The sequence below is a fragment of the Strix aluco genome, chromosome 7 (genome assembly GCF_031877795.1).
Source record: "Strix aluco isolate bStrAlu1 chromosome 7, bStrAlu1.hap1, whole genome shotgun sequence".
NCBI classification, from domain to species: Eukaryota; Metazoa; Chordata; class Aves; order Strigiformes; family Strigidae; genus Strix; species Strix aluco.
In genome coordinates, this window is record NC_133937.1 from 10,104,224 (window position 1) to 10,132,040 (window position 27,817).

General features: G+C 37.4%; 1 protein-coding gene across 5 annotated transcripts in view; it reads right to left on the reverse strand.

The window, feature by feature from the left end:
• GRID1 (glutamate ionotropic receptor delta type subunit 1) overlaps positions 1-27,817 on the reverse strand; it is a 621,552-nt gene that overhangs the window by 108,611 nt on the left and 485,124 nt on the right. For all 5 annotated transcript variants that reach the window (XM_074830422.1, XM_074830421.1, XM_074830425.1 and 2 more), the window contains 2 exons: positions 20,473-20,526; positions 6,284-6,457 (listed from right to left, as the gene is read on the reverse strand). In XM_074830422.1, coding sequence (XP_074686523.1) covers positions 6,284-6,457; positions 20,473-20,526 — 228 coding nt within the window. The remainder of the gene's footprint in view (positions 1-6,283; positions 6,458-20,472; positions 20,527-27,817) is intronic.

Sequence of the window (27,817 nt, forward strand, 5' to 3'; positions counted from 1 at the left end):
AATGATGGTGACTGTTCACCAATATATTAAAGAGTATGCCCTGTACATGAGTAATTTTAGGCATGTTATGGTATATCTTCTGCAAATTATTCCAGATTTTATGAACCTTTTTTTCGCCATGAAGAAAGAATCCACCATACGCTAGTAGAGCAGAAAAGAAATTTTAAATGAGAATGGAAATCTTTCCTATCACATTATTAAATGTAATTTTATAGAGGTTTTTATGTGAATTCCATGAGATTTTCCAGAGTGATTTTATTTTTAAAGTAATATATGAAGATATCTTTTAGCTCCTTCAGAGGCACTAATCATAGACAAGTGCTCTTCTGGGAAGACCAGCAAGCCACAAAGACTGACCCCAACTTCTGAGCTGCCAGCAGAGTCAGAATTCTATCCAGACAAGACCACTGAAGAGACCAGCTGGGAAGACAAGCTGACACCCAGATGCCACTGCTTCAAAAACTCATTCCCAAGCTGGGCATCTGTACCCTGCTGCTGCCAAAATCACCCTGTGAGTGGCCACAGCAGTCAGCTCCAAGGATGAAGCAGATGGAAGAGGAGCTCAGACCGAGCGCAGCCTGCCAGCAGCAGAAACGCTTGCTGCCTGGGGAGGGATATCATTGTGCTTGCGTATGCACACACCAGCATGCCCTAAAAACTGTGTTTCAACTTTCAAAGTTCAAGTACTGCCAAACGCAGTTACGTACTTGTATCTCTAATGACAGGATGCATCTTACCAGGAGCAGTGAAGATGGATGGCTTACGGTATAAGGGCATGCTTACAAGGGTATCGCTAGAGTGCAGAGACTGAAAATTTGACCTATTTAATTTTCTTAAATTAGTTTGCAGAGCCCATTGTAAGACTTTGCGTGAATGCCTGTGTTTTAAATACATGCTTTGCTGCTCATGGAGAACAAAATTACAGCCAGCAGTCTGGCATTCATGAGAAAACCACAGTCAAAAAACAAATGTTCATTAAAGACTCAAATGTTAGCTTCAGACTTCCAAAGGGCTATTTGTTATCACTGAGGCAAATGAAAGCCTGAATAAAATTTTCCTAAAACCACAGAAAAACAGTCCTCAACTGTATATTTATTCAAGCCTTCTGACAGTAAGGAATCTAGCTAGTGTATTATTTAGCGCTTCGCCCATTCTAGTTTTAAGTATCTCAAACAATGGGGCTTCCAAAGATTTCTTTGGAAGACTGCACTCTTAGAATCTTTTTTTTTTTTTTTACTTATAAGCAGCTTTTCTTTCCTTTTTATTTTTTCCCCCTTTTTACTTATTCACACATCTCGCACCACTTTTCCCTGCCTACAGTTTCTATGCTCTGAATGCCCACTGTCCTTCAGCTATTTATTATGAGTATTTATCATAATTATGAGTGTTTTCTTACTCAATATGTTTTATAACAACATGTTAACAATAATACAAGGCCTGGACTACCCTGTAATGCTCAAGCTTGTTAGCTGCAGGCATTGGCTTCACTCACTAAACATCTCAAGAATTTGGCACAGCTAACACTAACTGTCCAGGGACAGTCTAGCAGGAGACATTTGATAAAGAAAACTGAACACAACTAAGAGTCAGACAGGAGGACAAGAGATAATACTGGAATTGTAAAACAGAGTATAAGATTATAATTTTACCCTACCTCATTTATAAATAAATATAGGTCCAAATTAGATTTCAGAGGCAATAAACAATTAAAAATGGAGGTACTGACCCTTTCTTCTAGCCACCATTGTCCACTTCCTGATAGAGCACTGAACAAAAATTCAATGAAATAATTATGTAAATAGAGAACTCCAGCAGCCAAAAGAGGTAGTCTGAGCAGAGAGGAAAAGCTTACTCCAGAACGTACCTGGGGTTCTAGCCTCCAGCGTGCTCACAAAATCCCATGCAGGCCAGAGGACACCTGCAGTTGTCTGGGATTTTTTAACCAATTCTTCTGCTAATGTACCTTGTATAAAACACATGCAACTGGGCTTCAGGGAGAGATTATGTCACACAACGGGCAGTAAAGTCAGTTCAAGGATACTTTTCATTCATGTGGTACTCAGAAAGAGCTTCACCATGACTGAACATCTGGCCAAAAGTCCAAATCAAACTTTGTTAGAGAGATAGGTTTGTAAAGAAAGAAAAAGAAAAACGTGACTCATCAATCCTTTATGGGAAAAGGTGAATGCTTTAATAGGGCTTAGTCAATATTTACTGCCCCCAGTAGCACTTAACAGCTGTGTAATAACAGCAGTGTAAACAGGTCAAATGAGAGTAAGACTATTTAGTTGGACAAAACTGCAGGATCAGGCCCTTAAGTTTAGGCAGCCAAACACATTTCCAAAAAATAACTCCACTTACAGTAGTTAAATTGCAGTAATTCCCGAAGAAAAGACAGTTCATAAATAAAAATGCAGCTCTGTAGGAGCAACTACTAAGAGATGCCTACAAAGATATCTGATGGTCAACTCTTTGAAGAATAAAATTTTTACACAGGGAGAAGAGTAGCTGTTTCAATGAATACCCTCCCACACTTCTCAAAATCTTCTGTTCAAATACGTCAAAGCAATGACTGGAATACCTCTTCAGCAGAGAGGTTGAACTCTGAATCCTGTGAGGAATAACCTCCTTAATTTTGTGACACAGTTTGCTGGGGTTTTCTTTTTGACTTTTTAATCTTACTCTATATTTTGGACCATGCTAAGTGATTTTAAATACACTGTGTCCCTGATATATGCTTTAATGTAAATAGAATCTCACATAGATTGACTGTATAAAAGGTAAATATGGGAAGAAAGAAACTGTAATGAGAATTACATTTCTAAAGAGAAATCTTTCTTCAAAAACATTAAAAAAAGGTTTTTAGTTTATGAACACATCATGAATAACTTGATAAAAAAAAAGTTCTTTATTAAAAATCAAGTTTGTAGACAGGCTTCAAAACCAATATTTAAAGGGGAAGATTTTTGAAATAAGCAGGTTATGCATTAAAATTCCTTCAATTTGACTCTGTAAGGCTATGTCTGAAAAAATCTAAACAGTTTAATAGCAGTAATCACAATAAACACCATTCAGATGCCATGCAGGGATACTTACTAGGGCTATCTAGGACTAACCAGATTTAACTATAAATCCTGAAGTGCTTCAGTATTCTCTCTCCAGATACTGATGGCCCAAACCACAGGATACTCATCACCAATGGAAGACAGCAAGTTCTAAACTGTCGCTTTTCCACTTACAAAAAAGTAAGAGAGATGGACACAGAAAATCATATATGAAGAATAAGAAAGAGATAAACGTAGTCCTCTGAACTCAAATAAAATGACCAAGATGGGAAACTTTATAAAGCTTTCTCTCCAGTTGGAGCAGAAACCCAGCTGGGTATATTATATGTGCAAGAAATAAGGGCATGAGCAAAATTTTGACAAGCGGGTTGATGGAATAAGATTGGATTTCCACAAAGCATTCAGAACAGATGAGTTTTTGGATGAGCTTGCAGAACAGCCTGATCTTTAAAAGCCTTGTCAGAATGCCAAACTGGGATGATCACCCACTGAAAAACAACTTTCCGGGATATGGTACTAAAGACACTGAGAACAAAATCGTTCCAAAAAGATTTTCATTAATTTAGCCAGAACAAAGTTAATAATCCATGACGTAAATGTTTCTTTCTTTACTAGGTTGTTAAAAATGCTAAATTTTCCCCTATAAAAATCTTACAGCTAGAGGCTGACAGAGATTAGTTTATTCTTCTTCAAAGTCATTAAATAAATAATTAACCAACAATAGCTGGTAAGTTACCTTGACTACAAAGAATTATTAATATGAGATTGCCCAAGGGAGAATGAGCCAGGGATTTCCAAACTGTGGTGTTAATCAAACTACTTCAAAGTAATGCAAGGACTCAGTACTGGCAGGCAGTCACTGCCTCTGGTGGATTCATGCAGCCTGACATGGAGCTGGGAGCTACTGCAGCCTCTGGCAACAGGGGTAATTTAGTGATGTGTTTCTGTACAGCAAAAGGTCAAAACTATTTTTTAAGCAAGAAAAAGGAAACAGAAGATTGGAAGTACCTGAATTGCAGGACCATTAATAATGTGTCAGTCATACTTGGAAATTATTATGAGCTGTATGCCCACAGGTGTTATGTAAGATGTTTTGGCAAAGCCTATGAAAAAAATGCAGTTATGGAATGCTTTAGATATAAATGCACATGCTAAAAGCATCCTATAGTCAATCTGTAGAAACTTAAAGATAACACAAGATATATTGGGGACAGCTAATCTGAGAGATGTCACAAGTGCCTTTCACCTTTCATGATATTTCATTCCAGTGTGGTTGGACATGACAGTTATGGAATCAACTCTAAAAGGCAAACTTTATACCTCTGCACTTCTTTATATCTCTTTCTTTTTTTGTCTAAGTGTGTAGAGAAGGAACTAATGGACAAAGCATAGCATTATTGTCCTATTCTCTTAAGGACAGTTTCTAAGGTGGTGTAATATTTCTGAAAGATAGAAACTGAGAATGTTTTACTTCTCAAAACCCACATTTTGGAATCAGCAGGAGAAGGGTCCTTCCTAAAGGGTCCCTGTCAGTGAAGTCTGGTAACAGGGCACAAGGCTGTTCATGCTAGCAAACCAGTTACTGTTTTAGCAAATAAGAATTTGCTCAGAGACGTGTGTCAGAGCCCTTCAGATGAGACTCTGAATTAGATTATGCATAAACCAGCACAGACAGCAATACTCAAAATCCTGCTGTAATGTAAGATTGTTCCCCAGTGAGTGATTTATTGGTGCAGGATAGATAATTTTTTCCAAATACTGGAAACTGCTTTGATCATCTGAAATTAGTGGCCTTTGTTCTCATTACAGCATACCTCAGAATTACTAACAAAGATCAAAAGTTTGTTTTCTTTCTAAGCCAAGATAAGCATAGACTTTCCCCTGTGCGGAAAGAATACACCAGAGCTCAGAACTACAGTGCATGTGATTGGCATTTCCCAAACTTTGGCACTGCTATGACAGAACCTGAGTCGGCAGAGGTTGTCTTCAAGGAGGAAATGTCCATATCCCTCTCTCAGAGAATTTCAGTCTCTGCAGCTACAAGTTTTTAGTAGGGCACAAATAAGTAAAATAAACATCCCCATCCATGTTCCTTGGAAAATCTTGACCTATCTACCTCTCTTCCTGAGAATTTCCCTACCTCTCCTGGTTTCCCATAAGCCTTACACCTTGCTCTTCAGAAGCTCTTTCAAGCCAGCACGAGTTACCTCCAGAAGGACCTCTCACCCCACACTGCCTTCCTGACCAGGCTGCAGCAGCCCAAACTACCAACAGCCTCCTCCCCACAGCCTAACCAAGCCCTTTCTAGACTCACACTAACACATAAAACCCACGCCTGCCAACTCACAGGCACACCCACTGTGGCCTTGCTCAACCCATCTCAGGTTAAGACTAAATTTGCAATTAAAAGTTTCTAATCAAGTTTATATTCTCAGTCTCACTAAAGTTTTCCATTTTATCCAACAGCTTCAACAGTAATACAAATGAGATTCTTAACTGTGTCTAAAGTAAACCAGAGTCCCATTGAAAGTCCAAGATCTGTGTTTCTAAATTACTGCACTATCCTTGGAAATAGCACCTAAAATTATATTTAAATTACTGCAAAAAAAAATCTGATATCTGGGATAAATTGCCAAGAAATCTTGAGATGTTGCTTACACCAGAGTCAAATCTGTTACCAAAATCTGGAACTTGAACTAGTACTGCATATTTCACACGCTCAGACAATTATCAGCTGCTAGAGACTTCTGAGACTATTGAAATGGGACAGATTGAATACATCAGCTGGATTCAGTCCATTTAACTAAAAATGAAATGCTCCACAGCCCAATACCTATCAGAGTTCTGTTCTCCTCCCAGATTAACTCTTTCGTAGCAGATGTCTAATAGGCACAAATATAATAAGCAAGCAGTAACACTGCAAGACTATGATAGCATAACTTTTTCTTTTTTCAAATAGAAAAAGATTTTTAAGAGAATGAAGTATACAAAATAAGCTCTGAGTTAGTGCAACCATTTGCTGGTACTCCATGGACATAACATCACACCTAAACCACTCAGTCCTGGGAAATAAAATAAATAAGTCAGGAAAAGTTGACCAAAGGTTACATGCTCAGATTTATCAGTACTCATTTTATTCTTCCTGAGGTAATAGTCACAGAAAACTCCCTCATGTCAAATACCTAGGATGGACTTTTCTGCTGGGCACAGCTACTGACCTGCAGCATCTGAAGATAGCCTTCTTGTGGATCGCACAGCAGTGATGATATTCGGTGATTGTTCCTCATGCATCTCTGATTGTTGTCCCTTGAGAGAGGGAAAATTTGCCGGATAACTGTCATCCTCCCCAGAGCACTATGTACCAACTCTAGTATTTCATTATCGGTGATTTCCTGTGAATGAAGACACAGTCTTTTACAAATATATATTTGTCCAGATGTTTTATATATTCCTTTCAATATTGGATAAATGTTTTAAAAAAGACAATAGAAGAAAAAAGTTACATATGCACATGTTTAGTCTAGGCCAAATGTTCTTATTTTGTGTTTAATAACAACAATGGTATTTTTTTACGCATCATCCGAAACAAAATTATCTCAAGCAAAAGAAAACAGCTTAACACAGTACCATCTATCTTGGCAATACTAACATACTGCAGAGGTAGTTCCTCACAGGAAAGCACAAAGACAGTCTCAATAGATTTCTAAGTAAAAAAACAAGAGCCTTCAAAACAAATTTATATAGAAAGAGTTTTGGTTTAACAGAATAGAACCTCACTACCTCCTCAGAACAAAACAACAAATGAAAAACATAACCGTCTTTAGGAAATATGGCCCTTACACCTAAGAACAATGTTACAAGAAAGTACTTTTCCTAAAAGAACAATAGATCATTTCTGCAGACTAATCCTGATAATGACTCAAGGAAGTCTTTTGAGGTTATCTGTATTAGGAAATAAAAAACAGGAGAAACCTCATGGAAGGGATTGGCACACTTAGTAGTGCAAGTTTCTGCACACAGAATAATTTGGGATAAGACATAAGGCGATCTCAAGGACAGACTTCTCTTCTTTCCAGACTTCACACTGTCTAAAGCTTCTTTGCAGACCTTCCCATGTCCCAGCCTCCTAACCCATCCTGGGACAGAGCCTGCATCTACTGCCCTTATATTGCAACTGAAGCCAACTCAACTACATGCTTTACGTATTTTGTGTTTAAAAAACCCCACAAAACCAAAACTTCTTTTTTTTACCCCAGGATAAATAGTTCGAAAATCAGGGGCTTAGCAGATCCTGAAATCACAACAGCAGTACAGCTTGTGATGGTTATTTCCAGGCAGGAGTCCACTGTGAGGAAGGACAGGCAGTGGCACCACTGGCTGCATTCCTTTCCCCAGGCTCCTCCTCCGCAGGGAGCAGCTTTACATCCCAGCTCCTTACCACTGCCACCAGCAGCATCTGCAAGTCACATCAGCCTGTCTCCAGCACACGTTGGCTGCACTGCTGGGCAACCCATTGCCCAGCCTGCACAGGGCTGCTCTCAGCCCCCTGCAGGGTAGGGGGCTGCAAATAATTCATGTTGCTGTACTTACTCGGTTAACAGGGCCCACACCTTGTGATGGGTCATCAGCAGAAGTGAACCTGGCCCCGTACTTTTAACATTCAAGAAAAAAATTAGTTTGTTTTCTTCCCATTTTCTCTGTCAAGCTGTGAGTGAAATGACCATGAGGTTGTTATAATTACTTGTTACGGTTGACTAGTACTGTAGCTTTGGCTCAATTTAGTTCTTCTTTGCCGATTTCCCATCATTTTTTAGGAACATGAATTTTTAACTTTGCAGAAGGTGAAATTCATTACATTAACGACAGACCAACTGGTGTGGTGTGAAAACAGAAAATCAGAAAATAAATATATTCTTATAGAAGCCAAAGATTTTGAGGCTTATAGAAAATGTTGGGCAGCACCTGTAGCCTTGCAGGTAGACACCAAAAGAGACGCACAATCTCTACAGATCCCTCCAGACTGCTGCCTTGGGTTTCTCTTCTGTGGGGCTGTGGGAGTTAAAGCCACACAGCATATCTAAGCTGTGGTCTGAGGGAGTGACGATTTTATGCGATAGCTTTAACTTATAACCCCCTAGGCTGCATCACTTGGCAGGCAAACTCTGACTGAGTGGCTGAAAACAGAAAAAAAAAAAAAAAATCACGAATCATCCAAACCTTCAGTTTACCTCACACCACACATATTTTATGACCTCCCAAGTGATGCACAGCCTTTCAAAGATATCTCATAGCCTGTGTCAAATGCTTGACTTGAGACACATAAGCCTATACGTAGCGGACCAGAACTGCTTCCTCGATGGGATTTCCAGAAGTAAGGTAGTGGAGAAGATCAATTATGTTAGACGCATTAACCCAGGTTCTTCCCACATAGCTATAGGCACCAAGTCGTAAAAGCCTAGTTACTATGCAGCCAGAGAAGAAAATCGGGAGCCTCTGGAGGGAAATTCAGAATTTAAATTGGGCTAAATCTGACTCTGAAAGTGCCGCCTTTTTCTATGTGGACAACTGACAGTAGCTAAATCCCTCAATGCCTCAGTTCAGTACATAACACCAAGACGAACATCTTGCATTTTTTTCAGCTGATGGACATTCATACCAACAAATGATTGATTCCTTTTAGAAATTGGGTTCTTTTTAGAAATGTAAAAGCATAGAAAAAAAAAGTTGTTGGAAGTGCTGGGAACAAAAGGTCTATGCCTGCATTTTTGAGCTGTTGCTCTAAAAGCTAATGGTAACTCTGGGACTTTCCATGCTAGTTCACAGGGTGTTACAGCCTCAGGCAGCATCAAAGCACACTTCAGGCAGGTTCAGGAGCAGGAAAGCATGGCTGAGTGCCTGAACTGCAGAGGAGAGCAAGTCACCACCATCCTGCACTGGAGCAGCCCGGCTGTGGCTCCCCTGGCCAGGGAAATGCATGCCTTCCTCTTGCCTGGCATAGGCAGGCACTGCAGACTTGTTGCCAGAAAGCTCACAGTCCTGGCTTAGCAGCACGTGAAACCTTAAATGTCACATGCAGAAAGGTCACCTGCATTCTAACTGTGATAAATACAGGGGGAAAAAGAAAAAAAAAAATGAGCCAAAAAAGGAAAAGCAAGTATATATGAAGTTGGCTCTTACTTTTACACCCATCAGAGTAACAGCACATATCATAAAAATAGTTCTAAGTCTTGGAGTCACAGGGGAAAAAGCATTTCACACTGATCTTACAATCAAAGTCTATTCATCTCATTATTTGTTTAAAAGCAATGTGTTTTCTTTCCTGTACATGATATGAAAATATTCTTTACACTGTGAAACTGACAACTAAGCAAATAATCTAATTTGGTCCTAGAGGGGTTTTTTTCAAACAAATGTATCCCAAATTTCCAATTATTGTTCTTGGATCATTACACAGCACAAGACAGCATACAGTAATTACCATTTGTGGCACGCGTGAATGCTGTATTCTAAGTAGAGCTTATCAACTGGTTTGGCCAGGCAAGTGCTCCTTGCAAAATTCCATATCATATGCCCTCTTTTTGGCTTTCATGATCCCATAAAGTTGCAACATGGGGTAAAATCTTTTCTTAATACAGATGGTGGCTTCTACTTGTTTTCGGCGATATGCTTTAAGGAAGGTTAAAGAGCCTGCCTCCCTATTGCTTGGCACCTTTGATAGCAGTTTGCGCACTGGCCTGTAAATACTGAATTTCTTGAATGATGGAGCGAGAGCACTTCACCCAGGGATAAAAGATGTTCTCTTATCTAAGTGCTCTTATACTGGATTATTCTTCTACTAAGGGAAAGAAGTGTGCTATTCCAAATATTTCAGGGAACACTTAAATATTCTGGTAGGCAGACATAAGTGTAAGATTGACTATTCACCCAGGCTAGTAGTAGTTCTCACCACACAGCTCACCACTGAAAGGGTATTCCTTTAAACACTATTTTCTGTTCATGTGGCATATTAATGTCAAAGTTTACTCTTCAAGAATTTGTGGCATTCATTTATCTATTTATTTGCACACAAATATCAGTCACGTGGGGAATTCATTTATCTATTTATTTATCTGCATACAAAGAACTTCAGTTAGTTTGTAATACTTAACCATATTGCTCAGGGGAATATTTAAATCTGCTCTAGTTGTGCTCAACTATCATAACACAAATTGCAAAATGAGACAATTATGTTTCACATTACAATCTCTATTTTCCTAGAGGTAATGACAGAAAATTATAAATTTTAATTACATTAATAATTTAAAGAACCAAAACAGATTTCCAGAAAGCACTTCCCTGAAAAAAAATGGAGTATTAAACTGAATGGCAATGAGGACAAGGATGCTCATGGAGATAAGATACAGATTTACGTGAAACTTTGCGTTAAGATTGATACTGTTTGTTAGGTTATTCTAATTTCCCTCAGTACACTATGTACATCTATAAAGGGTCACTTGTTCACTTGTTGAAAATCCAGAAAACATCCTTCAATTGGCTGTTTTTTAAAATGTTCACCACAGCTTACCCTGTGGCTTCTCTGTATCCTACATGAACAGACACACACATATATATAAAGGCTAATCCTTTAAGGTAAGGGCACAATCCATTTTTCATAGCACAGAAAAAATTCTAATACAATCTGCATGACCACCTGTCTAACTCCCATCCTTACTGTCCTCCCACACATCCAACACGACCTCACTTCTCTTCCTTTTACCTGATGCTGCCAAAAATCTCTACAGGGCTGTATTTATAATTTAATTGAATTAGCTCTATTTCTAGATATAAGGAGTCTGCACTGGGTGTCCAGAAGTCTTTCACAAATCATAGCAAGTGCCTGTACAGTAAAAGATCCTCCAATTTAACAAAACATTAGTTCATACTACAAAGTAATTACCTGGGGGGGGGGGGGGGGTGGGTGGGAAGGCAGAATATGATAGCTATCAAAAGCTGGACAAAACAAAAAAATCACCATTGATTTTACTGTGGATTTCACTGATAAAACAACTCATGAAAGTCTATCTAACCTTGCTCCTAGCTGACAAAGACTGTTTCCGTGTAATTCAACAGCATTAGAATTAGGTCAATTCTGAACCCTACAAATTTCTTTGAGCAGGATGCAGGTACACATGCAGTACAATTTCATGTATGTGTATATCTTCCAAGCATATGTAAGAAAATTATACATGTTTGTGAAAAGAAAAAAAAAAAATTCTGCAGTGTCAAATATAGCAGCCAAAAGGAGAGAAGCTAGATTTCTTTGCACAAGTAGTAAATACAGAGTACCTGGAATAAAACTGGAATAAATTGTAATCGTAAACTGTTAAGATTTGCATTGAAATGTGTCATTTGCTAAATTTTAAGAAATTTTCCACAATGTGTTGCTTGTATTTCTATTCATTTTTTTTGACTTTTTTTAGTCTGTGAGCTTTTGTATCATTTGAAAAATTCTTAGAATGCTTACTCTCCTTGTATTAGTAAACTGTCATTAAAAAGTCTGCTTTTTTCCAAGAAAAAATAAGGCATGGGGATGTGTAAAAGGTTTATTAACTTCTTGTTATCAGAGTAAACACAAGCATCATTACACAGATGACTTAAAAAAAAAATATATCTTTTGCCACTTCCATATGTAAAGAAAGACAAGAGCAGTCAGACCTCGTTCTACCCAAGTAAAAATGAAGCCATAACAATTTGCACAGGCTTGTGGGTCTAACTTTCAATCACCCAAAATGCATATAACATAGGAATTTCTAGAAAAAAAAACAGAAAAAGATTTTCCAAACAAAAGTGAAGAACAAAAATCCAATTCATAAGGGATCTTTCTTCTGAATTCATAAATTCCCCCAAGATTAAAAACCTGCACTACGAAAACACTATTCATCATGCACTAACACCTTCCTACATGCTACCTGTGGGGAAAAAGTAGTTTGCTGAGATACTTTATCTGATAATTACTATTCTATTTTCTGATCATTTTCTCAACTATTGAAAAATATTTTATAGAGGAAAATAAGAAAAAAGTGCCCAGATGATATTTGAGAAGCCATTTGATTCTCAAATGAAGAGGATGAGTAACTACAGATATACTGGGCATGTTTGACATGGTGAAAGGAAAGAAAACAACCATTGCTAGAAGCAATGGAGCTGCAGGATAGAAATGGAAAGTAAGAAATACATCACACCAGGAGAGAGATGACGGGACACTTTCTCCTCCCTCATATAACAAACTGCCTCGTACAGACAGTGAAACAGTGGTGAAGAGAGACCTATGAAAACAGCAGAAATAAAGAGAATTGAGCTAGAGTCCAGAAAAGGATTAGCAGAAAGGTGTTTTGAGTGAATGCTCTGAAAGGGGAAAGGAAAAAGCATCAATAATCTTTTTCTGCACTTTGTTCTGACTGATCACCTAGGTTGAGTTTCAGAAAGTTTTATTAATCAGATGGAGATCTTGAAATTCATCCGCTGACAGCACCACTAGCATCGTTTGGAAAGTGGCATCTGTCCAAAAAGGAAGAATAAGGTCAACTACTGTCTAAAATATTTCACTTGCATTCAAGTGATGTGGATAACATCATCTCAACGTGGCTCAGAGCTCCCCAAGTCCCTTAGCACTCTAACTTTCTGTCTAAGGCTTCTCATCACTGATGAAATGTGTACTCTTGCTATATTTCAAAATCTTTTTATTACTTCTCCTGCTGAAATTACAAGACCTTTTTTTCCTACTTCACTTCTCCCTTCTCCTCCTCAATGATGAGGACTTCTTCTGATAAGTATCATTATAGTTGTGAAAAATTTAACCAAATACTTTACAGCTGCAATTGCTCTAGTAGTTTTGCTGTGCTTACTGCCCACAACTTTTCCAAACCAGGATCTTTCTTGTGGATTGAAAAGAAAAAACATCCAAAAGCATCCTTTTCTGGATGTTAATTAGAGTTTAGTTTTATTTTTCAATTAAAGCTTACAAGAATTTCAGCTGTCTTCTAACTACTGAAAACTTTGGTTTCCTATGGATTTGGAATCTGTATAACACTATTTCTATAGCTTCACGCTACTTATTTCTGATTTCTTATTGAAAACAGATTTTCACCAATAAAAAACTGGTCCCTGACTTTTTTTTTTTATGTATTTATGGTTAGCCGTGTACATAACAAGCATATAAAGCTATTGATGTTTTTTTAAAAAGTCCCAGTTATTAAGCTCAGGTTAGTACAAGAAGATCAGCTGGCTTACTACATTCTATCAATAACAAACCATCTTTGATTTTGCAAGTGCCATTATGAATACAACTTATCTTTCTGTTATCCACCCTGCAGTGCTGCAGCTTAGGTTGTTTGGATGATTTTTGTTTGTTTTTAAAGACGACAAATAACAGCACGAGCTTTTCTTAGTGATAAAGAAATGAGCCCCTGTTCAGCCTCAGTCAAGCTACTCTACATAGCATTAAACTATATGTTGAATTGTGCAGTACAGAAATACAGTCACCCACCATGCAGTCCCTGTGAACACACACAAACATTGGGAACTGTGCTAGTGTACCTACCAGGACAATCAAGAGTATGATTCCTTCCTCCTTTATAAAGATTAATTCTGGAAACTTTACAGTAGTTCACAGAAAGATGCAATAGAAGAATGCATGACACTTATCTTGCAAAGTAAAAAGTTTTGCTTTATTACAAAGAACCCCTCCCTTCTTTAAGTGTCATGCCATGACAAATACCCACATGGGTTGGTACTTGACCTACGAGGAGGATTCCTCCCCGCCTCCCCCCAGCCCCCCACCCCCGTACATTCCTTTCCTACAGAGTAACTGATCATTTAGGCAATAAAGAACTAAAGTAACAAAATTTCTACTAGTTCTCCCCACAGTTCCAATTTGAGAATTTAGAAGTGAATATTGTTTGAATTTCAGCATTCATTATTCCATATGGTACAGAATGTGGTAATTCTAAAACTAAAAAGTCAAGGCAATAAGAAGTTATTTTGTGTTAATAACAAATAGTCCTTTGTATCTGTTCTGATGAAGGTTAATCTGAATCAATGAGAATCAATTCAATGGAAAAGCAACAAATGAAAACTGTAGTCAAGTAGGGCTCTAACCTTCATTTTCAGACTTACAATTAAATTTATTTTTAAAGCACTGAAAGTGCCAGTAATTCATTGCTAGGCATCTCTCTATCAAAACTACATAGAATTACAATATACTCCTCCATTTCAAATGACTGATATCAAGAAATATGACAGTAGGTTCATCCCTGGCTAAGTCAAATCACTGGGACTACCTCAAGGGTGGATTTGGCTGACAGAATCTAATCAAGCACAATTGCTCTAGCTTGCTCAGTAGTAGACAGAGAAGGATGGAGTTCCACACTGATTGGAAATCAAATATGAGTCACAGTTCCCATAAATTTCACGTTTGTCAGCAAAAGTATTGAATAAATGATTCGATCAGAAGGATATGCAATGACTGTTTGTATAAACTGTCACTGCCATACCCATATTGAAAAAAGATATGTGGAAAGACCTAGAACAGAAGGTACAGATCAGAAAATACCCAGTGGTGTTCATAATACAGTTGTATTTGTCTTTCCAAACTGAGGTCTGAAAATATTTAGCAGACTTACATAATGCGGGTAGGATGCTGAAAAACGAAGAATAAGAAACAGCAGCAGAACCAGGTGCAAAGACAGAGATGATGAGATGGAAGAAAGTAACCAAGGAAGTTGTTCTTATTCATTATCATATTTAGATCATAAACCATTTCCCAATACTCAATCTAATTTTTACTGCAGAAGATTAAATTGCATTTCCTTTATCTTTCCAGAGTGAACATGTGATCATATTCTTCTTTTAATTATATCTGCCATACCATTGCTCCATCTTCTGAGTTTCACAGGAGACAAACCTAATACTTTCAACCTTTCCTCATGGGTGATATTTTACTGAGCTTTCATCATACTAGGCACTCTCCTCTGGATTTTCAAAATTGTTCTGCATTCTCTTGTTTTGTTTTGAAGGGTCTTGCCCAAAACTTGCAATATTGTTCTAACAAGGCCAAGTTGATGTCAAGCAGACCAAAATAATTGCCTCCCTTATCTTACAAAGGATGTTTCCAGTAACATATCTGAGGACTAGATTTGCTTGTTTCGCAAGATCACAACAATATTGACTGATATTCCGTTTGTTATCCCCCAAGGATTCCAAGTAGCTCCTGTAGATGCTCACCAGCTATCTCATTTTGTAGCCACACCCGAAATACTCGGCACTTCACTATATGGAATCTCATTTGGTGAAGTGCCTCAGATTTTTCTAAATAAATTTGAACTACTACAATATGTTTTTAACATTCTGGTTACAATTAATATTTTCTATAAAGCCAGCATCAAGTAAGTCAATATAAACATTAAAGCCTCATTTTTCCATTCAGTAATCACCTTACGCTTTCCCCTTTATCTTCTGCTATATCTAAACTTTTCTTGTTGCTTTTTGAGACCCCTGGTATGAGTCATTTTGCACCCCAGCCTCATTTTATAATCATTTACTTCACTACACCTTTACGCTCCACCTTTGCCCTTTTTTTCACCACTTTTTCTTTAGAATTCCTCTCTGATTTCAAGATCTATAATGATAAATCATTGGAACCATACCAATACATCATTACGTCTTCATCTTCACAGACTCCAGTTCTTTTGCCATCCTTTACTCATCATATTATCTTTCCAAAAGTGCTACTAGTTCACCTAAACTTGTGAAGTTGGACAATCTTTCTACTGCCATCCATTATCCTTATTCTCCTTTTCTCACTTCTTCCTCTTCTTCAAACAGTGCACGCTACCATCTCACAATAACTTTCACACCAATTATCTTTTGACAAACTTAGCTCATTCTTCCTTAGCCATAACAAAATCTGAACTGATGGCTGCCTTACTTTTTTAAACATGTAGGGATAAATTGTCAATCACATGAAATTGTGAAGCCTTGTCTGTGCCCCAACATTACTTTTTCAACTGTCAGGGAATTCTTTCAATTTCTTTTATTTGGGGCATTTCTGTCAAAAATGGACTTCCAAAAACTCTTCCTCAGGGTATGTCTTTTGTGTATTTCCACACAGCTATTCAACAGGTTTGACCCTCACATCTCCTTATCTTCAGAGCAAGTAAGTATGGTTTGGACATGCAACACTACGTCCGGTCCTCTCTTCATTATTCCCTGTCCTTCACAAAAAAATATCTCCTATCTCAACCAGTAGCCTTGTGCTTTGTCCTACCATGTCTTACAATTTTTAGTTAAACTTCTGAATACTGATGAAAGTTTGTTGAAAAAGAAATTAAAGGAAGGATGTGATAACGGTGAAACAACTCATTTGAGTTATCAGTCAGATTCAGTACCTATTCCATTTCCTTGAAGAGTAGTTGATTGCTTTGTGTCCTTTACTGATTTACATGTAAAAATAACAAATGTTTATAAACTTGGAATTAGAATTAAACATACTGATATGAGGGAACAAAATACTGTGTTTGAATTGAATATTTTTTCATCTGAATTCCAGTTTTGCAGAACAATTTCTTTTATCTTTTCTCTCCCCTTGGAATGGAGAAAATGTGAAAACCATGAAACATTCCACAAAAAGGGAAACATGGTTTCTATAGTGCTATTTATACCCCCAGACCTACTGCTGCTGCTAATAAAAAAGCAGACACAGACTCCTAGAGCATTGCTCCTAGTACAACCACATACAAATTCAGTTTCAAGTATTGCTCTTGTGCCTCTCCCACAGACATATGCCCTGGGCAATGCACAGCATTTTCTCTGAACAGGCAGAAAAAGAGAAGGGGAAAATGAAAAATGTCAGGAGAACCAACAGAGATGCTGGATGTCAGGCATGAAAGATATGTAAGAGAAAAATAAAATTAAGAAAGAAAAACAGGAAAAAAGACAGGAAATGAACACCCAAAATAGGGGAGCATCTACAACTGTGCCAGTCATGCCACAAGTAAAAATAGCACACATCTATCAAAGCTGGTAGGTCACTTCATCAACACTTAAAGGCATAAACATCAAAGGTACAACCAGAACACCAGATATGTTCTAACAGATCTTCTTTAGGGTCAAAATTGCTGGTCATTGGCAACTCCCAACATAGGCAATGGTAAAATGTTTTGGACTGTTCTGGAGACAAAGCCAAGCATAGACTAGTCACTGTTCTGAAGAGTTGGTTGTTTCTGCAAGTATTTACAAAGAAATCACAAATATTCTTGCTTTTAAAAAGCTATTTGGCATGTTTAACCCAGAATTCGGGTAGAATCACTATCTAAATGAATGCAAGGAATGATTTAGTATTTCTAGATGAATAAAAGTGAAGATGATGAAATATAAATCTAAAATGGGGAGGATGGTTAGAAATAAATTTCTTTTTTTCCCCTCAGATCTCCACTACTTTTGACAGCCCTGCAAGTTTGAAACATAAAATGTCTGAAATAAGAAAAGACATACTTACAAACATACATTTTTAAAACAGTAAGGTTTTTATGACTTTGGCTTCAAAGAGGACATATGAGGGCATGATATTGCCTGCAAAGACCCATCCCTGTATATTCTCTTATCCTGAAAGACTTGCCATGTAATGTTTCAGCCTTTCAGCCCCATACAATGAATCCAACTCCCAATTCATCAGACTTTTTCTAAAGATGACCGAGTCATTTTGCACCACCAATAACATCCAAACTAAATAGATACCTCAGCACAGAGACTTGGGTTATTGGAAACTAGAAAATGCAGGATCTTGACAGTACAGATCTGTAATTTGAGACCAACTCTTACATTCCATGGGTGTTCATTTGCTGCCTAATAAGCTTACCAGCCATACAGTTTTAAGTTAGCTCATCACAAGGTTGGTGGTGTTGCTTACCTAACAAAATTAAAGTGATAATATTTGAACTCCAAAACCTAACTTCTACCCTGCTGTATAGAACAGAAGCATAAGGAAGAAAAAACCTAACAAATGTTTATTGGATTATCAATACAGAGAGAATAAAGTAGATTTAATTCAAGTAAAACCATAATAAAATCTCTTATTGAAATAATACTGTGCTATATAGTGATTCTTACTATAGCAAGATAAGTTCAAGGTTCAGATCCTCACTGGCTTGATGAGAGGTGGGAGGCAGGGCAGACTGTCACAAGGTGCTCAAGATCAGTTAGACCTCAGTAGTTCAACCTGTACCAGGCCTTTAAATGGTTCCCTAAAGCGAGAAAAGCCTAAAGAACCTGTTTACTATCCAATGCTCTTCATACAAGGAACCTCAATGGACATAGTCGTCACTGTGTTCTCTTCCTACTACTGCTCCTTCAGGTCAATTAGCCCTATACCTCTTTTTCCTTGCAGTGGGATCATTAGGTCATACAGACGATAGAGTGAACAGAAAAGTGTAGGATTCTCAATCTGCCTAGGAGTAAAAAAGGACTGGCTAAGTATTTGGTCCATTTACAGAACGGACTACATCTGGCTTGCTACACATGTGGAATTACATCAAAAAGAGCTGATTTGACTGTTGGAAATTAAAAGTTAATTCCATTCTTCAAATCACAGCACCAATCAACATCCAGTCAAGGAATAACACATTTTCCATCAAGTACGCATGCAGTTCTCATTGATACCAACTGGAAACATGTACACAGAAAGCATGATCAGTCTGTCCTCTTGCTAGCATGGGGGTATGCACACTATTAAATAAGAAGCAAGTCCTAAGGAACCTCCATGTTTCTACAGATACACCCATGTGGATGCTTAACATATCTCCTTTTCACAGTAATTTTAAGTAAACGAAGAGCAACACTCTTCTGTTAAAAAAAAAAGGATAATCAAGACATTTTCTCCTCTTTTTGTCTGCAAATTGTTCTCCAAAGTTTTATGAATTTGAAAAGTTTCTGTAATCGTCTGTTTTAATTGTATTTCGAGATATAAGTATGTACACTAATATTTTTCACTAAAAAGTTATACTTCAGATTTACATTTTGCTATCATAGCTTCGCTACCCAGTATCTAACCATTAAAGAGAAAAAAATAAAAGTTCACAAAATAAAAGCAGAATTGACACCCCGCGTGATGTGTATGTATGCACATATTTGTGTATGAGTGCTGAAGGTTTTTATTTGTGGTGTTACAGATTCAGGCTTCATGAAGTGAGTTGTAATATCTGAACAGTAACAGCAGCAATAACAAATTCACAAACACTCCCTCCCTATAAATGTTTAGGGAAATATGCACTGTATTATCTTTATGCGAATATAAACACTGCCTCTCTGGGCATCTTGCTGATATTTTGTAGTGGGTCATTACTGCAGCTGACAAATCAGGAGGTACTTAAATGTAACAAGGACTAGGAAGAATTTATAAAGCCTTTATAAGCAGAGATTTAACTCGCTTTCCCTAACCCCTATTTAATTACAGAGCCTTTCTAATGCCACACAATACAATTTATAGCTACTATTAAAAGTAGCCTAACCAAAATTATTAGCTAGGTGCAAAGAAAGGAATGAGAAATTAACAAAGGAATTGGTTATTAAATTAGAGGCTATGCATTTATAATATAAAAATAAAACAGTGAACACAGTTCTTTTTAACTTAGATATTTTACTATCTTTTAATGAATCATTATTAAAACCAGAAATATATAAAATAGTGTCATTTATCATGAACAATCAGTAAGTTATAAATTATTATATATGGTAAAACATTTCAAGCTTTCCATTGCCTTTTAAAAATGAGTCTTCACTGATTCCCATTAGGGCATCGTGGTACTAAGGTAAAATAAATAATCATAGTAGCAGGACAGGATGCCATTTTCTGCAGAGAGGAAATATCACATTTTAAATCTATGCTATCCTGGATCTTGGCCAAAACACCAACGCAATTTTGCACTAGAGAAAACCTGTGTATCATGTAAATGCATGTTCGAACGAGCTAAGCCTGCAACTAGCCTCAGTGCTCCTTCCTCTCCTGGTATCTGAGTACAGGCTTTCATAGCAGTGAAGGGTGAAATTCTGGCAGATACAGATGCATGGGTTTAAGGTTTCTTTTGAGATATTCTCTGCTTCCTAAATAGCTAATGAAGTAGCATCAACATGAAGGTAAAAATAAAGTCTCCCAGCTGCTATGAGGTATATTGGAAGCTTTATTTTGACCTTTGGTATTCAACCTATGCTAATTCAGATGGACAGACAAGCAACGACACCACAGAGTCTGCATCTTGTACCGTTCAAAACGTAAAAACACCAAGTGTATGCTCAGTGTGGTGTGTCAAAACATATGCAACAAAAGACAGTGTTGAGTGAATGTACCAAGCTATGTTGTCTCTTTTGACTTTCTTACCTCATTTACATAGACCCAGTGACTATCCTTTGATGCAAGGTTGGTTTCCACAGCCTACAAAAATAAAAAGAAATATAATAATAAAAATAAATAAAACATGTGAAACATATTCCAGAAAGAACTTACATAAAAAGGTACTATAAAGTTCATTTTGATTGCTTTCATTGCTACTGGCATTGCTTCAGTATAGTTCTTTTCATCGCTTTCACTGCTGCTTCATGGAACAGTATTTTATCAGTGGTGGTCACATTTCTCTGACTTCAGTGTCTAAACCAGAGTACCCTGTACCATGAAGATATTCCCTAGATACACCACAAAAGCATATTGAAGCACGGTGGTACATCAACATAATAAGGGATGCTATGATGAACAACTGCACACAGAACATGCAGTTCATGAGATTTAACTTCCTCATGATATATCTAATGCATCCTAGTAGGCTGGTTTCTTTACAGTATGTCTCCCAAAATATACTGCCTCTGCCTCATTACAACTCTGGTAGTTTAACTGTTAGCTAACACCACTCTGAGACACTCAGGTGAAGTTTACATGGGTCATCCTCTCTTCATACTTACATAAGACCCGAGAGAAAGTCACAATTTGCATGGATGCTTTTTTGGCTTCCTGGTGAGGACATGGATAATCACTACATACTATAAAGAAACAGCCCATCTCATAAGACAGCATATTTATCCATACACATATAACCCTCATGGTGTATTAAGATGCTAAAACTGGGAAAGACTGCTAGCACAAACAGCACTACTAGTACTGAGGACCTCAGTGGAAGGATTTGGCAATATATATTTAGAAGTTTCTAACTGCCCCCTTTGTTTGAAATGGATAAGCTAACATCAAGATACTTTATAGTCTAATAAAGCAATATCAAGCATCAAGAGGTGTACACTACAGTGATAACGATACTGTTAATGTCCTGCTTAACACACGGTTAAACAACTATTGTGGATTCATCTCACCTAATAAAACAGGACAGTCCCAGTGCACACATGTATTTCAGGAGGCAGTTCATTACACAAAGTTTTGAATGTCCCTGCCTTCAACTACTTCTTTCTTCTGTGCCAATATGACCCCATTTATTGAACAGATATTCTTATCGCTATGTTATAAATGGCCCTATGAATCACTGAAATGAACCTGGTTAAAAAAAAAAAAACAAATACAGATGAACAAAATACTTCTAGTTACTGTTTTTTAACCTGGATAATTTCTGCATCCTGTTCATTGTGTGTGTCCTCAGAAATAATTGCACTGATACAGAGAGGCTCTGCAGACTGCGGCACTGGACTGGGCAGGAACATCATCAACTACCTTCCTCTCCAGAACAAATTGCATGATAAGCCTCTCGGATATTTAGCGTCAGATGGGATGAATCACCTTCTCTCATGACACTGACTACAGATGACTGGCTTAGAATAAACGCCCACCACTTATAAGGCTGCAGTGAAATGACAAGATATCCATCCTTAATACAGGCAAAGGGAGTACTGTTACCTGATCCTAGCAAAAAGCAAACCAAAAACTGGCGAAGGAGCCAACATCAACATTTTTAGCATTACTCTTAGTTTATACTGTGTTAAAAAGAAAGGAAAAAGAAGTATAAATTACTCGCCTAAGTAACTGTGTTTTAAAACTTTACTTATTTGTGCAGCCTACACAAATCTAAGAGAAAATTGTGGGCAACACACATACCTCAATCTATTTCTCCTGTCCATAAGGTGAAGTACTCCTTTAAAGAGACAAAAATCCCAAAAGAGAAACCACAAAGAAACCGAAAGAGAAAAATCAACATAGACAAGGCACAGTATTTCTCATCATCATCATAAACAGTATTATGGGAAATTAAATATCCTTGGTGTCAAAGCAGATGAGAGCCACTAGAGACAACAGTTCGACAAGGTAATCCTCTCCTAAGCATGCAGTAAAAAATTGTCTCCCTTGGTAATTGTATCCGTTGCATTTCCTTTAAGCTGGCAGGTAAATTAAACTGACCACCTAATTGAGGAGTTGCAACTATTAGGAAAGCTAGCAGTAATGACAGTGAGGGAAAAAACTTGTAGGTTTTCTCCCTGTTCACCCCTCTCACATATTCAGACAAAGCCAAAATAGCCAGGTGCTGTAACATATAGAGAAAAAGCAAAGTGCTGCCAACATTAGCAAAGCAGAACGAAATAATACTCAGGTGCAGAGTTATTACATTGGCTACATTTTGTGATTTATCTGCAACAGTGAGCAATTTGTATGAATAAATGCTCAGTCTGGGGAGACGCAAGAGCCAGGGAATTTGAAATGAATTATTGTAACTCATTCTTCTAGGTTCACATATCTGGGCCAAAGTTTTTAAAATGAGGTGCCTAAATTTAGGTTGCTAAGAGTTTATCTTTAGTCATCAGAGTGCTAGACCATTCGGCACCTCCCACAGAAGTCAATGGCTCTGTACTCTAATGTATTTAGAAACAAACTGTAGGTAGGCAAGTTTGTATATCTATAAATATCTTCTGTTTAGAGCTACAACACATAGCATGAAGCATTATTCAAAACCCAGACATGATGAGAAGAAGCAGAAACTTCTTGCATTTTGTGCTTCAGATTTTGCACCTTATTTACAGACTTGCTGTCTTAAAGAATCCTAAAATGAACTATTGAGACAGATCTTGGAGGTTTCAACCTCCTGATAGCACTGGTGTACTGGAGATATACTGCTGGAGGTTCATGGAAGTTATAAGTGTGAAGAGCAAGGTCCTGGAGACCTGTGATATCATAAGGAAATATATTCAGCTTTAAAGAGGAAAAAGTATCAGCACTTGGGAGATTATGATCACCCATTTTTAATTAAAAAATTATTCAAACTGTTGAAGATCTTGCCATTTGTTTAAGCTTGTGTCTCAATCCATTCAAAAAGAAAAAAAAAAAAGTCTATGAAACTTTCTGAAGGATCTATTACAGCCAATTTCATAAACGCACCCTGTATTAAAGCAAGTAAGCTAGGAATTTGTGTGACCACTGTGGCTGAAGAAAACCTCTGCCATCTATTGGGGCAGGATCCATGTGCTGAAATCTGTTATTTTGGGGGGGTGGTGGGGAGTGGTGGTGAATTATTAATATATGTGCAAAATATCCTAGTTCTTTATATACTTTATAGGTACATAGGGTCTAGTTGACACTTGGGAATAATGCCTCAGATGTTTCTATCAAATAGAAAATCTACTTTTGAGATAAACAGCACACTGGAAATTAAAGAGCATCCATCTTTCCTTTATTTTCTCTTAGACTAGCAAATAGCTTCTACAAATTTGGAAAAAAAGAGTTTTTTGAGACTGTATGCCCTTCTTCCTTCCCAACTATATTTCAACAGCCGAATGTTAAAATGCAGCACCCAAACAAGAGAATTATAATTCACTCAGTGAACCACTATTAATGACAAGATATAAATGATATTATCAGAATTGGGCCAGACTGGGAAGATGGGAAGGGGAGCAGTGAATGTAGAAAACTGTTTATAATTTCTCAGTAGAAAGCATTTGCAATAGAAATGAAATAGGGAGACACTGAAAATCAAAATACAAGCATAAAGATTTCAGATCTCATACCAACAATGATAAAAGAAAAGCATAAGATGCTTCGTGAAAAATGATCAAAGATATTTTCATGTATATGGCTTTGTTTACTTTTAAATGTATAACTTAAAATAATTTACTGCCAATAATCCATGACAACATTATTTTATTGGAATACAGCAAAGAACAAATATTTACATTGCCTTTATGAATAAGTAACTTGGTTCATTATTTTATCTAATGGCAGTTGCAGGATTAAAAGAAGTTCGGAAAGTAAGCAATAAATACTGCTATGTTCAGAAATAAAGCAATTCTGCAGGAGAAAAAAAAAAAAAAAAAAAAAAGAAAGAACAGAAACAATCCTTTCCTGACCCTCTCAAAAAATCTGAAACTGAAAACATTTCCATGCGCATAATGGCTGGCTAGTAATAAGGTAGGCTCTTTTCCACAATACTTGGCTGCTTTGCCAGGGTCAGCACCTTGGTATTAACAGCAAAAAAAACCAGACTGTGTAGAAAGGAATGTAGGGATGAGTGACTGGACAGAATTTAGAGAGATGCTGGTGGGTGTTCAAACAGGCACAGGCAGACTGTGTTCCAGTGACAGCAGGATGTGCTGAAGAGTTTAGGCTTACATGCATCTGTGTTATAGTTACAAACCTGTTGTCTCCTTACCAAGGGGGACAGGCAGTAGGAATGTCTGGAAGCCCCGTAACCAACCCCGGGATCCTAGAAGGAAATGTCTTGCAGATGGCAAACACAAATGGTCCTGTTGTGTCTACGTTTTTGGAAACAAGGGCTGCCACCCTGAAATCCATGATATAAAAGAACCACCTGAGTGTTTTGCTAGGAGGGATACCAAAGTAGTAAAGGGTATTACTTGCACATCCTTTACCTTAATAGTGAGAATGAAGAGCATCACAGCTTTCCAGGAAAAAAAAAAATAAATAAAAAAGAGGGTAAACTGAGGAGTTCACAGTTAGAAAATAATTTGGAGTGTCCTAAGAGATACCAAAAGACCACAAAACCATAGTTGTTGCCAACCAATGACTAATTACAGCTGACAGCAGAGAACAGATACACCTACAACACGGTGAGTGCTCTGTGGAGGCACCAGCAGATACACCCAACCACCTTGAGACCACAGCTCCAGGGGCCAGGCCCCGTTACAAAGCTTCTCCTGTACAGGTGCCTTCCAGCTTGCAATCCCACTGCAGCCCCCTGCCAGCCAGCCAGACTACCAATGGACAGACCCCAGGACACTTGCAGCAGGAAACCAGGCACAGAGCTAGTGAGCGCCAGCGAGCATCTGAAGAAAGAGCCTGCGGGAGACCGAAGTTCTTTTTAGAGACCAGGACAGTGGGTGATGAGGTTAGGAAACACTTGAGGTCAGCTTTACTACTATGAAATAAGTAGGAAAAATGGATTCACTTTCATCACAGGAAAATATTGCAAATTTCTGGTTCTTCTGGGTCATTTGTCATCTTTCCCTTTATATTTCTAAAGCCACCAGCATGAAAATGACAGAAACCCTCTTTTTTTATTTTTTCCTTTATTTTTTAATCTTTTTTATTATTCATAATGGCATAGGTAAAGAAGGGCTTGGGGAAGTAATCATGTCTAAATCTCAGCTCTTTGCAGATCTTTCATAAGGGATCAGTCTCGGCCCTTACAATTCATCACCTGCTCACTTTACATTTTCCATTGGACAAGGTTCAAATGAAAACTGTTTCCAGCTCTTATTGTCCCAAGCAAGGTTGTATCCAGTGACCTGCTTCCAAAAGCAGCTTTTTTTTCCCCTTCACATCCTCGGAGAAATTATTTATCTACTATCTTTTCTTTCTCCACAAAAAACAAGAAAAATTCTTCAGAATCATTTTGAAATCTATTATAGTAAAACAGCAATGGGGGGAAGAAAAGAGTCACCACCTTCTTTATAGCATTTTGTAAGCCTGAGTCAAACCTAGCTCCAGCTGCTGACTCTCATTCCAGGAGACGGACTTATTTTTTTAAAATGGCTTTGTTTTTCATTTTAAATGTCCAGGAAAACATCCTAAGAATCAGGGAACTTGTTTAGATCCCAAAGAAGAGATACAGACCAAGTTTCTAATGCAATACATCTGACAGTAATTAATTGGATAGTATCAAAGTGCACCTGTTTGTCTGAGAAGCTTTGTGTATGCCTTGGATACAAATAAGTTAAGATAGGAGATATGAAAAAGTCAATTCTGGTAGAGCAGATGGGTTCAGTCTATATCCCCTAGATACCTGATTTATATTTAGAAACTTCTTCAATTAAAATAGTGCAGTTCATGTCCAGGAGTGACTTGCATAGGTAATAGAACTTCACAGAAAAACTGTAGCAGTTACTGAGATGCTTGCAGTTCATTAGAACCTTTCTTTCCTTTGCATTTTAAATAAATACCTCTTGGCTCAGTATCTCCAGAGGAGCATAAATTCTATCATGTTTAATAGATTAAAAATAAATAAATAAAACAAGCATTACTAGCGACAATAAATATTTATTAAAAAAAATTTAAATCGCCTTATAATACTTGTAGTGTACTAAAGAATACTCCAAACTGATATTGTTTCTAAAGCTTAATTGGTAATGGTACCATTAGTAGAGGGATTAAAATGAAATTTTCCAGGCCACAGTACAACATCCCAACTCTAGATGAAAACTCATAAAACTAAGACATTTGGGGCTAAGAATCTTGAAGAGAAAAAATTCAGTTGCATTAAACTGAATCAGGACTGTAAGTTTACTTTTCTAATTTAATACAGGTTAATTACAATTTCTAAATGTCATTTCAAAGTGAAATATGATATTCTTCCTTCTCTAAATGGTAAAATGGGAATTTAAAGAGGTTCCATGACATAGATTTTCAGATCAGGAAATCCACTGAACCTGACCCTTTCTTACTGAACATCATTCTCTGTGAAGAATCTGTACTTCTAATAAAAAAGGTTTTTCCAGAAATTCTATATTCTTCCTTTTTCTGAACATCTTGCTAGAAATGTGCACGTACACACTTTTTAAAAAACACTTAGCAGGCTCACTGAGTCCCTGTCTTTCAGTGATCACTACCTCATGTCAATTCTCATTTCCCTACACTTGAAGCTGTCAGTTCTGAATCTGAGTACATTTAGCTTCATACAAGTGATTAATGAACCACAAGCATAATGTGCTTTTAACATCCACATTCCTTGATAATCTGCTGTGCATATTATTTCATTATTGGTCTACACTCTACAAACACATTACTAAAAAACCTCAGTGCAGACCTTTTTTCAAGTTATCAAGTGCTGTTACATTAAAACATGAAGCCTGATATTTCATTGTTACTCTTCTGCAAAACTGCATCACTAAGAAAAGCTATTCTTAATTCAGTGGTAGTGATGAAGCACAAGTAATTATTGAAAAGCTGTTGTGATTGGATGGTATTGTAACCATTCTGGACTCCTCCAGTAGTATAAACCTATAAACCTGGTATATTCAGCTTGAATCTCCCACAGAAGATAGGCTAAATCGGTCATATAGATCTCTATACTCTCCTACTCAGATGTCTGGTCATTAGTCTGGGATAGCTATCCAGTGTTCTTGTTTCCCACAAACTCTGTAATATTTCAATTACTGAATTACTGTTTCTGTCCAAATGATATGAGATGGTCCTTTCTTGACCTCTGTCTCAGTTCCTCCACAAGGTAAAGAACTCAACCCAATAAAGGAAAAAAAAAAAAAAAAAGGCGGGGGGGGGGGGGGGGGGG